This window comes from Hordeum vulgare, chromosome 6H (assembly GCF_904849725.1).
Source record: "Hordeum vulgare subsp. vulgare chromosome 6H, MorexV3_pseudomolecules_assembly, whole genome shotgun sequence".
Taxonomy (NCBI): domain Eukaryota; kingdom Viridiplantae; phylum Streptophyta; class Magnoliopsida; order Poales; family Poaceae; genus Hordeum; species Hordeum vulgare.
The window spans coordinates 460,445,577-460,458,621 of record NC_058523.1 but is presented as its reverse complement, the minus strand read 5'-3'; the positions used below and the strand labels follow the sequence as shown (position 1 = coordinate 460,458,621).

At 43.2% G+C, this 13,045-nt stretch overlaps 1 protein-coding gene across 1 annotated transcript; it reads right to left on the bottom strand.

The window, feature by feature from the left end:
• Positions 1-791: 791 nt before the first annotated feature.
• Positions 792-3,681, bottom strand: LOC123403449 (probable tocopherol O-methyltransferase, chloroplastic). Its single transcript, XM_045097389.1, has 6 exons — positions 3,253-3,681; positions 2,131-2,300; positions 1,898-2,002; positions 1,380-1,583; positions 1,193-1,295; positions 792-1,075 (listed from the first exon to the last, which is right to left on the bottom strand). Exons 1-6 carry the CDS (start codon positions 3,629-3,631, stop codon positions 927-929), a joined length of 1,110 nt encoding a protein of 369 aa, XP_044953324.1. The 5' UTR covers positions 3,632-3,681; the 3' UTR covers positions 792-926.
• Between the last annotated feature and the right edge of the window lie 9,364 nt (positions 3,682-13,045).

Here is a 13,045-nt window from a genome sequence, read left to right as displayed (position 1 = left end):
CGGAGCCACGATTCCGACAATCGCCATGCTCATCAGCTGCCTCGAAGTCAATGATGAAGCAATGGCTGGACGTCAACCCTCTTCGAATACTCAACCTTTTTGCCAAGAAATGATGTAAGTTTTGGTCTAGGTACATATTTTCAAGGGGCACATGGTGCTCGGGCGCGACTTACAATACTTCTATCGGCGGTAAATGATGTAAGTTTTGGTCTAGGTACATATTTTCAAGGGACGCATGGTGCTCGGACGCGGCTTACAATACTTCTATCAACGGTACAACCTCGTTCGTGATGCGGCTCTTCGAGCTGGACCTGAAGGTGTAGATCTACAAAGCCAACACCTCCAGCATCTATAGGGTCCGGTACTCAAAGCACAAATGCATTGGCGACATCTGCCATGCCCTTTACGTTGCTTTCTCTAGATCGTGTAAAGTACGAACTAAGTTAGGTCTGAACCGAAGTTAGGTTGTGTGGTTTGCTGCTAACTTGTCTAAATTTCGCCGAGGGATCAACTTAAGTGTAGTACTGATTTGTTGTTCATGTGTGTTTGTAAAAGGGATGGTAAGACCACCATCACTGAAAGGGGTGAGCAGAACAACTATTGCACGCAGCCAAACAATGTGGTTTGCATCTGCCCACCCCTAAAACACAAACACATGCAATAAAACAACGGATCATCATCAACCAATCAACATGTAAATGTTGGTTTTTGCCCACTAGCTCAACAAAGCCCAGATGGGTCAGGTATGTAAAATGACAAAAAACGATGGATGTAACCAAAAGAGTCCCTAATGAATCTGAAGAGAATTTTGCTTTAGAAACCACTTTTCATATGGCACTTGCAGTTGCAGGTACATAGGCATGGTAACACGAACATTTTCAGCTACAAGGCGGCAGCACGCTGAGTGTACCTCAATCACATGGGTTCTATTCTACACTAGGCGATGCGGTCTCAGCTTCTCCTTCTGTGACTGCTTGGGGTTTGCGGCAGGTGATGATGGTGAACTTGATCAGGCCTTTCTTGTAGCCTTGGATCATGAGAGGCATCACCAGTGCTCCCTTTATCGTCTTCCATCCTGATAATCAAGACAACAGCAAAGTGAGTTGAAAATGTATATCGGCTAAAAAGAGAACATGAATCAGATAATCTCGGTTTGATGAACAGTATAGAGAGAGAGCTAAGAAGAACGTACCACTCCTTAGTAGAGAAGTGAGGCCTTTCCATGTCAGTGCTGATTGGATGACAGCAGGCCAAAACGGGGCCACGTTTTCAGACCAGTCAGCCGTTTTGATATCCTGACAGTATAGGAATATTTTGTGATATCATGTAAATTTGTGTATCAGGTAGGTTAAATTAATTCAAATTTTGGGAGAAAATACCTCAAGAGACAATGACTCGGCAATCTTGACATAATCCGAGGGCGAGCACCAATCCGGGAGGTAATATGCATCACAAATCTTTTTCAAAAGATTCAGCTCGTCAGGTTTCAGTGAGTCCTCAGATAGCGCAAGGTTCCTATGGCACCAGGTCACGATGATGATTGTTGCTCCTGGAGCTGCGACGCGTGCCAGCTCACCTACAAACTGATAAAAGATTTATTAAGATTTCACACAATACTCAACACCTATTTTCATACCTGAGCAGAATAATTTTCTGGGTTTGTCGTTTGTCATAGGAATTAACTATGTATCTTTATTAGTGTAATTACATGTTCTTGAAAACAAGATAATTACATAAATAGGTAAAACGGACTTTCCAACAACACTAAGTTATTTGCAAGAGATATATATCGACCCAGTCTGTCACACAAACTGATATAATGTTTTGACAGCTTGTCGTGTGAACAGTTTTGCAGTGACTCACAATGTTTAATTTCTTCTAGAACTAGAATGTTTACCTTCTGTTTGTTCGGCATGTGCTCACCACTCTCCATAGACCAGACAAGATCAAACTGCCCATCAGGAAATGGTTGCTCCAGAGCATCAGCAACTTGGAAAGAAGCCTGTGCCAAACATGTGGGCATTGTCACTTCCAACGTAAAACCGAACGACGGAAAACCATACCCCAAGTACGTATGAGGTCTGAGATTGCAATCTCAAACTATTTGCCAAGAGTGAAGCATTAGAAAACCTTGTCTGCCAACCCCTGTGCCGCCGCTAGGGCATTTCCTCTCTCGGCTTGCACTGGGCTCAATGTGATCCCAGAGCACTGTGCTCCATATTTGTTTGCCAGGTACCTTGAGCTACCGCCGATTCCGCATCCAACATCAACAATTGTTTTGGGTTTGTTTGTCGGGTCGTCTGCAAGCACAAGCATTAGCGCAAGCAATAACAGCAATAAATCATGCACTATGCACTTGGAGTTCCGATCAAGCTAATTGTCCATATATAACGACCAATGGGCCAAGTTCCCTTTGTTTTGAACAAGGTGCTACATTCTCTTTAAGTGTGTCCTTTAACCTTTTGTTATTATTTTGAACTAGCTTGATTTCCCATGGAACTGTGCTGCAAGATACTAGTGAACTGAAGATGTAGTTGAGGTTATGCAACTGTAACACTTATGACTGAACATATATTTATATCTGTTATTGATTTTTAGGCAGCTCTAGTACCTGATAGATCTATGATATTCCTTTCATGCCATATCAATTAAAGAAAACATGCATGTATTGTCGACTGTCGAGAGTGGGCATAAAATGGAATCACACTCTAGCACCAAAATTACTGGAGACCCCACACTTAATTTCTCAAAGAAAGAAGTCGCAACTCGTAAACCTATTTTGAATTAAACCTAAAAAAAAACTCTACAGAACTGAAAGGGAGTGTTCAGAAGAGAATTTATAGGGGAGGGAATGGCTACCAGCCTACTCTCAGACGTATATTACCGGTGTGGTCTTCTACCACTGTAAGACACACTCTGGTAGTAGTGCTAACTGGGGCGATAGAACGTACTGTAAAAACATCCGCAGCTCAGGCAAATTTTTGTGGTCAAATCAAGATTGGCTTGCTGCTGGTGCCACGACTGCGAGCAGAGAGCCAGCAGAACAGTGATACGGCGACCAAGCTCAATCCAAACAGTGCCATCTCGTATTTGCAAAAGCAATGGTCACCAGCGGGGCAAGTGGCAGGTACAGCCAGTCGGATACCTTAGCCCAGCAGTGGCTGGCCAGCAACGAATTGGGCCGACACGGTTCAATCAATCAGATAGTTCGATCTCGATGCGGGCATAGGGTCTGGACCGGACGTTACTTACCGGGGACGGCGGCGAAAGCGAGGGCCTCCTCGATCATGCGGATCTGGGCGCGGCGGTGGTCGGACATGGAGGCGGCCTCGCCAGAGTCGTAGAAGCCGTGGTGCATGTGCTCGCCCCAGATGCTCTCCCACAGGCCGGACGACTCGTCGTAGAGCCCCGCGATGCCTTCCTTCAGCCCCGGCGGCGCCGCGTCGGCCCGGGCCGCGGTCGTCGACGACACCATCGGGCGCACAGATCGCGTCGGCCGGCGGGAGCGGCAGAGCGGGCCGGCGGGCGGGGCGAGCCGCGTGGGAGTGGCCAAGGCTCGGTCGAGACGGCGGCGCGGCGTCCAGGACGTGGACAGGAGGAGTGAGTGGAGCAGGGCGGCGGAGTTTTCCATTTTGTATTTGGAGACCCCGTGAGCGCCTGACTGACAGCTCCCGAGGCAATACAGTACTTTTTTAACGACGCGGGGTCACGTGGGCCACGTAATGGCAGCTCAGCATATACCGGCGGGGCTGAAGAGGGCACGGTTAGCCTGAGAACGGTGTTGCAGAGGCCAAGCGTCCTCGGTATCCCCTTCGTGGGAAAGGACTTCGAGATTCCTTTTTATAAAGCGTTTTCAAGATATACAGGCTAATATACATCTATACTTTATTTTTTTAATAATAAAAAGGCTATTGCTTCTATTGAAAATTCACCACAACATTTTTATAAAAAAGCCCCTGTAATTTTTGTTATTCAACCCGCAGTTTAAACCGTTTTGTTCATGAATGACACAAGCGCACCGGACCCAAGCGCACTAATAATAATTAAAAACGAGTGTCGTTCTCCGCATGATCTCGCCTCGTTTGACCAGTTTCGGACAAGGACTCTGCACGAGCCTCGAAGCATCACGGCCCGATCCATGACTATATAAATTAACACCAGTCAATATATCAAGCCTCGAAACTCCTCGCTACCGAAATCGCCTGTCGCTCCCCAGGCAACTGTGCGTTCAGCCACGCTCATCTTCCTCCCCATCGGCTATAGGTCAGGCAGTCCTGAAATCTTAAAAAAAAGATCATTGGTGCGACTCCACGCCAACGAGCTCGCGCACGGAGAATTGAGATCTCCTCCGCTCCCTCGCCTGTGAGTCTCGTCGAAATCGAGCTCCTGGAGAGGCAGGAGCTTGCCTCGCAACCTTGGCTACGCTGGTTGCCGGTCGCCGGCCGCCGCACTTGCGCAGTTACCTCGAGTGCCTCCAAGCGACACAGATCTAGGGTAGGAAGGGACTTTGCGTGGAAAGAGAGGGATGGAGACTTAGAGAGACGATGCATGGACAAAATTGCTAGAAATAGAATAACGGCAGACAACCAACCGTCGATAGCCTATCCATCTTAGCATCAAACCAAAACAAATATGGGCCCACGAAGGGGCGTGCGGTGTGTAACACAATTGACTGCGTGATGTGCTCTAGATTTCCTATTATATTCTTTCTGATGCGTATACAATATATGTTAATTTTAAGCTGAGATTTTTGCATGCATAAATGGATTTTGTGCCTCCTAATGATTACGCATGTCTCATGGATTTGTGGCTACTGGCCTACTGCTTGTTTGTCACATGATTAGTCATGTGGAGATGGATTTCTGGGTACAAGTGATTAAGCTTGTGATTTTATGATCCTTATCTTCATTCTTTTCTTGATCTCGCTTTTGCACCATCAATTTTTCTCATCTTCTTTTTTAATATGTTTTTCATATCGTGCCTACTGTTTTTCGTACGTGTTGGGCAGAAAGGTTATGCATGGACGGATCTATCAAGATACTACTATACCTCGACCCAAGATCATCACGTGTGAGAGGTGGGTGTTTCGGTCACACAAAGACAAAAATGAGCTTTAGTTGCACAGTTTAATGTTCAAATTTGAAGTTGTCTGTTCAAAATCCATAATAAAATGCGAAGAGTCTTGCCTATAAAATAATTGTATTTTGTGCATAAAAAACAAATATTGTTCTTTCCGTTGCAACGCATGGACATTTGTGCTAGTATGTATAAACAGTGCAGCCGTATGGAAGTGGCACATTGTCAGGTCTTATTCACACGGATTAATCGAACGGGGTATGTCTTGATTTTTAAAATAGCACAGGATAAGTCTGCCAGTGTGCAGAGTTAGCAGCAATTATTGTTGCACTGGCCCAACATAAAAGCAACTTTAAAAAGTATCATTTTTTATTCGACTGTTTTTGGTATATGTACCGTCAGAACATTTCTCTTTTTTAATATATAAACTAATCATCAAATTAGTGTGCAATTAGTTATTGTTTTTTAGCAAAAAAATAATTAAATGTGCGCTTCTTCTTCTTTAAAAAAAAGGAACTCTCTTAAGATGGTCCCTCTTACCTCTTAAGAGGCAAGAGAAATATTCCATTCATCAAGGATATATTTGACCACACAAATTTTAATATGGAAATTACTTGTCAAAAACTAATGTTTAAAATATTTCCCACATCTCCTTTTAATATAATAATAGTTCATATTTGACCCGTACATATGTGTTGTATCTACCGTACGAAGATGAATAATTCTCATGTTGTATAATATGATAAATATCCATGTGATCCTAATGAATTATATACACTACAAAAGACATTATTACAATTCATCTAGATTGCAACCTAATAATCATCAGTATGTGTATTCGCATAATTCTAAACGAGTTGTATATGGCTCAGCTCAGCTCATATTAAAATTCAAGCGAGTTTAAATTGAGTGAAGCTCAATTAGTTACTAAGCGAGTTTAGTATTTGGCTCGTGCTCAGTTTGTAACGAACTCGAGTCAATCTCGATTTAGTCTCTAGCTAAATAAGAGTGTAAAAAATATAAAATCTGTAACGATTATTCCAACTAGATAAGGCACACCGTCATAATAAGGCCTAATTTTCCTCTATACTTAACTAAACTTTCATGTTTACTAGTAAATAAAATGGAAAAAATCATGGACAACATATATACTAACATGATTTTCCTCCATTTTCATCTAATATATGGCATGATCTTTTAACATAATGATGCTAAGTCTAGCTATCGAGTTAAAATCGAGCGAGTGGGTATTGACTTAAAATCAATTGATATCTCGATCGAGCTACATAAAATGTTCATACTCAACTCATTTTTTTTCGAGTCGAGCCAAAATACGAGTCGATCTCGAGCGGCTCACGAGCCTCGAGCTTTTCTTACAGCCCTAGGTACACATAGTTGCTTTGTTACAGAAAAATTCTGATGGTATTTTGACTGTTTTTTGCTAGGATTTGGTCAAGCGGTATTCATTTATGGTGTTTTCTAAAAACAAATGCAGTGCATTTTCTTTTGTTTATCTCCCAACTGACAACATAAAACAAGCATAGATATATGTGACTAGACATGACGAACTTCTTATTTCATTTGTTAGACATGATGATAAGGTACGTATTGCAAAAAAAAGTTGGAAACAAAATATGGAATTAATTAGCTCTATTTATTTTATTTTTATATACTCATGGTTTAAAAGGAAAGGAATAAATTACAATGATTTTTTTCTTTACTATACCGCAACAATGTCCATACTAAACTCCACGTCATCATTAATGCTATATTACCTCATATTACCTGCTAAGAGGTACCCCTTTTTATGTACTCTGCATATTAGCTTTGACTGTTGTCTAAAACATAAGAACATTTACAGTAACAAATCTACATGATGCGAAAATATATCCAATTATGAATACAATGGTGTGAGTTCGGTGGTGTACATGTTATTATATTTTTCTACAAACTTGTTGAACGTTTACAAGGTTTGACGTTAGACAAATTTAATATACGGAGTAAATAAAGCCGGAGGGGGTAATAGTTAATATTTAACGGTCTATATTGCTTTAGACCACCTTGAAATTTCTTTAAAAAATGTTATGACGCCGTTCGGGTGCTAATAACACATGTTCAACGCTAATTTATTTGTTTCTGCAAAAATAATTCTCAAATTATTGTGCAATTAGCTACTGTTTTTTTAACAAATATTTAACTAATCGTGACTCTTTTCTTAAAAGATAATGTTGTGCATTCAGATGCTAATAACACACGTTCATCACGGATTTCTTTGTTTTTACAAACTAATCCTCAAACTAGCTAGTGTGCAATTAGCTACTGATGGGCATCCATTGTCTTAACAGTGTCTCAAGCGATTACACACATACACGGTCGTGTCATGTGCATTCCTGTAAACAAAAACTGATGCCCATCAAATCATGTTGGCCCACTAGCTGTAGCCTAGCTTGGAACTACAGATTCTGCTTCGTCCAGGTTCTTCTATACATGTGGCTCCCACGTGGGGCCTGTAGAAAATACGGTGGTACACGGCCTTTCACGTGACGGTAGAAAATGCAATGCGCTGTACGACACAAATCCCCATGCTGGTTGGACGGGCTGGATTCAGAGCTGCCTGCAGACGGGCCTCTGCAATGCTTTATCGCGGTTAGCCTATGCTATTGAGACTGTTTAAATAAGAAGGTTAGAGTTGATCAGATGCATCTAACTCATCCCAAAAAATTAGGGAAACGTTTCGCGTCTACACGCCGGCGGAACGCTTCGGTCGGTCGTTCCCATTCGCTCACTTGCGCGTCCCTCGCTCGCGTCCTTCAGATCCCACGCGTCCTTCAGATCCCTCACTCACGTTCAGTTTTTCCCCCTTTCTTCTCTGCTTCTTCTTCCTCTCGTCTCTGTCATATCCATTTTTCGTCCCCGTCAGATCCATGGTGGACGGAAAAGTTACATCTGGCTACACGCGAGCTTCAACCGGCAAAAGGGAGGAGCTGCAAACACAATGGCGACGGCGGACGGATGATCCCATGGCCGACAGGTGAGGTTGCTGCACGAGGATTTGCAGGGATGATGTCGCGAATGCTACAACCACGTATCACAAAAGTTGTAAGCATCCAAAAAAAGCTACAACCGTTGATAAAAAAAGTTACAACCACGTCCGTGAGAGTTGCAACCATACTTCGTCGGAGTTATAGCCGGAGTTGCAACCATGATGAAAAAATGTTGCAACCATTATACAAATTTGCTACATCAGTCATTCTTTTTTGTTGCAACCGTATTGTTTTTTTGCTACAACAGTTGGCATGGCGAGCTGCAACCATGATGGAAAAATGCTACGACCATAAAATATTTTGCTGCAACCGTTCACTAAAAAAGTTGCATACACGTTCGTGAGAGTTGTAATCTGAGTTCACCGAATTGTTTTGCTACAACCCTTATTTTGTTTTGCTACCATGCATCATTAGCTTCATTTTTTTGTTACGACCATGTTTCTTTTTGCTATAACTATATTTTTGTTGCAACCGTGGACAAAAATTGTTGCATCGTGAACGAAATTTGTGCATCAAGAATTTTTGCTGCATGGAGATCTAACAGTGCGGCCCGCATATAGCTGACAAATCGGACGGCCCGCGCGCTGCCGGCCGAACGATTCGGTCGGCGCGCTGGCACAGAGCAATGCCCAAAAAATTAACCCATCCAAAATGTGCTTATTTGGGTTAGAGTTAGGTGGGGTAAAAAAAAATTACTTTTTCCTTTGCCTTCACCACACCAAATCCTGGTTAAATGAGTCAAATGATTAAAAAAGTGTATTTATTATCAATCTAACCCTGCCATCCAAACACCTTTTTAGTTAGAGTTATTTTAGGGTTAGAATCTAACTCTAACCTCTAACTAGTTAGAGTTAGAGTATCCAAATAGGCCATTGTTGTTTTTCAGAGCTTCAGATGTGTAAAAGATATGGACCTCACTCCAGTCCTCTTTGGATTAGCGTTTCCATTTCAGTTACATCCATAAAACTTACAAACCGCCGCCTGTCGTTTTGATTTTCGGCTTGAAATAGTTGTTCGTTTATAAGTTACACTTGCAAGAAAAATACACCCATATTCAATTACATTGATTTCAAGCATGGCCTTCGTTGTTTTCTTTATTAGTTAAAAATCGCATACGACCGGTGAGATACACCTGTAAAATAAATACCAGTGTAGAAAAATACACCGATTCCAAATGAAGCCTTAGGTAATGCCCCATGTGTCATGTAGATAGAACATAGGTTCGAATGATATAGCAGGATTCTTGGCGGGAGGCGGGTGTTTGAGGGAAAAGTATGATTTAATGTAAAAAATTGAAAAGTTGAAATGAAAAATAGAGATGGATAGTATCACAGTCTTTTTTATGAGCCCACTGCTGATAACTTGCATGGAACAGAAAAATCAATGTAGATGTCTCAAGTTAGTTTTTGTCATGAGTTATATGTATTCATATATCACCATTGTACATGTCCTAATGAATATAGTTTGTAGTGATAGGTGGTGTGGCTTGCCCCGCATGGCAAAATTTAGTTTTTGAGCGTTTTGCAAAATTTAAGCTCAATCTGACTTTGGTTTGAAAAAAAGGATATAACCTTTTTCCTATCACTGTGGGCGATGGCGGTAAGTTATAACTATCTACCGTACAGGCCTTTGGCGCTAGGATCGCACGCCTATAGTAAAAAGAATTTAAGTATCGAACACAATGCTTGTACACGCCTATCAATGGACACCTCAGCGCAGGGTTGCACATGCTACTACCAACATGTTTGGCGGTACGGTTACACTATGCTGACCTCAATATGTTGGCTACCGTGAGGAACCTTAGCGGTAGGAAACTATACCCTACCGTCAGCGACCCCGGCAATAGAAAAATGATCATATCCTAAAAAAGTCGAATCATGATCAGATCTGGCTTGACTTTCGTAAGGGTCAAAACATCAAATTTGGTCGCCCCACGTTACCCACCAAACACCATGCAATCATTAGTAAAAACATCACACACACAAATTATTTAAGATGGAGAAAATCATTCCTACTAAGACTAGTGAACGGATAGATATGGTTGATTAGAGGGGGGGTGAATAAGCAACTAACAATTTTTAATCTTTTCTCTTAACAAATTAGGTTTACCAACAAATAGGTTGTCTAGATATGCAACTAAGGGAGCAACTTATATGATGCTAACAATAACAATAGTAAGCAATAAGTAAATACAAGTAAAGGTACGAAATAACCACAAGTGGAACCGATGAAGACGAGGATGTGTTTCTGAAGTTCCTTCCATTTGAGGGGAAGTACGTCTCCGTTGGAGCGGTGTGGAGGCACAATGCTCCCTAAAATGCCACTAAGGCCACCGTATTCTCCTCACTCCCTCACATGATGCGAGGTGCCGTGATTCCACTAAGTGGTTCCCTTGAAGGCCGCGACCGAACCTTTACAAATAAGGTTGGGGCAATCTGTTGGGGAATGTCGCATGGGAAACAAAAAATTTCCTACGCGCACGAAGACCTATCATGGTGATGTCCATCTATGAGAGGGGATATTCGATCTACGTACCCTTGTAGATCGCACAACAGAAGCGTTAGTGAACACGGTTGATGTAGTGGAACGTCCTCACGTCCCTCGATCCTCCCCACGAACCGTCCCGCGATCAGTCCCACGAACTAGTGCCGAACAGACGGCACCTCCGCGTTCAGCACACGTACAGCTCGACGATGATCTCGGCCTTCTTGATCCAACAAGAGAGACGGAGAGGTAGATGAGTTCTCCGACAGCGTGACGGCGCTCCGGAGGTTGGTGGTGATCTAATCTTAGCAGGTCTACACCCGAGCTCCGCAGAAACGCGATCTAGAGGTAAAATCGTGGAGATATGTGGTCGGGCTGCCGTGGCAAAGTTGTCTCAAATCAGCTCTAAAACCTCCGTATATATAGGGGGAAGAGGGGGAGCCTTGCCTTGGGGTCCAAGGACCCCCAAGGGGGTCGGCCGAGCCAAGGGGGGGAGTCCTCCCCTTCCAAACCGAATCCAACTAGGTTTGGAAGGAGGAGTCCTTCCCCTTTTTCCCACCTCCTCTTTTTTTCTTTTCTCTTTGATTTTATTCCTATGGCGCATAGGGCCTTCTTGGGCTGTCCTACCAGCCCACTAAGGGCTGGTGCACCACCCCCAAGTCCTATGGGCTTCCCCAGGGTGGGTTGCCCCTCCCCGGTGAACACCCGGAACCCATTCGTCACTCCCGGTACATTCCCGGTAACTCCGAAAACCTTCCGGTAATCAAATGAGGTCATCCTATATATCAATCTTCGTTTCCGGACCATTCCGGAAACCCTCGTGACGTCCGTGATCTCATCCGGGACTCCGAACAACATTCGATAACCAACCATATAACTCAAATACGCATAAAACAACGTCGAACCTTAAGTGTGCAGACCCTGCGGGTTCGAGAACTATGTAGACATGACCTGAGTGACTCCTCGGTCAATATCCAATAGCGGGACCTGGATGCCCATATTGGATCCCACATATTCTATGAAGATCTTATCGTTTGAACCTCAGTGCCAAGGATTCATATAATCCCGTATGTCATTCCCTTTGTCCTTCGGTATGTTACTTGCCCGAGATTCGATCGTCAGTATCCGCATACCTATTTCAATCTCGTTTACCGGCAAGTCTCTTTACTCGTTCCGTAATACAAGATCCAGCAACTTACACTAAGTCACATTGCTTGCAAGGCTTGTGTGTGATGTTGTATTACCGAGTGGGCCCCGAGATACCTCTCCGTCACACGGAGTGAAAAATCCCAGTCTCGATCCATACTAACTCAACGAACACCTTCGGAGATACCTGTAGAGAATCTTTATAGTCACCCAGTTACGTTGAGACGTTTGATACACACAAAGCATTCCTCCGGTGTTAGTGAGTTATATGATCTCATGGTCATAGGAACAAATACTTGACACGCAGAAAACAGTAGCAACAAAATGACACGATCAATATGCTATGTCTATTAGTTTGGGTCTAGTCCATCACGTGATTCTCCTAATGATGTGATCCAGTTATCAAGCAACAACACCTTGTTCATAATCAGAAGACCCTGACTATCTTTGATCAACTGGCTAGCCAACTAGAGGCTTGCTAGGGACAGTGTTTTGTCTATGTATCCACACATGTATATAAGTCTTCATTCAATACAATTATAACATGGATAATAAACGATTATTTTGATGCAGGAATTATAATAATAACTATATTTATTATTGCCTCTAGGGCATAATTCCAACAGTCTTCCACTTGCACTAGAGTCAATAATCTAGCCCTCACATCATCATGCGAATTACATTGTAATAAATCTAACACCCATACAGTTCTGGTGTTGATCATGCTTTGCCCGTGGAAGAGGTTTACTCAGCGGGTCTGCTACATTCAGATCCGTGTGCACTTTGCATATATTTACGTCCTCCCCTTCGACGTAGTCGTGGATGAGGTTGAAGCGTCGTTTGATGTGTCTGGACTTCTTCTGAAACCGTGGTTCCTTTGCTAGGGCAATGGCACCCGTGTTGTCACAGAACAAGGTTATTGGATTCAGTGCACTTGGCACTACTCCAAGATCCGTCAAGAACTGCTTCATCCAGACACCCTCCTTAGCCGCCTCCGAGGCAGCCATGTACTCTGCTTCACATGTAGAATCTGCTACGACGCTTTGCTTGGAACTGCACCAGCTTACTGCACCCCTATTAAGAATAAATACGTATCCGGTCTGCGACTTAGAGTCGTCCGGATCTGTGTCAAAGCTTGCATCGACGTAACCCTTTACGGCGAGCTCTTCGTCACCTCCATACACGAGAAACATCTCCTTAGTCCTTTTCAGGTACTTCAGGATATTCTTGACCGCCGTCCAGTGATCCACTCCTGGATTACTCTGGAACCTGCCTGCCATACTTATGGCCAAGCT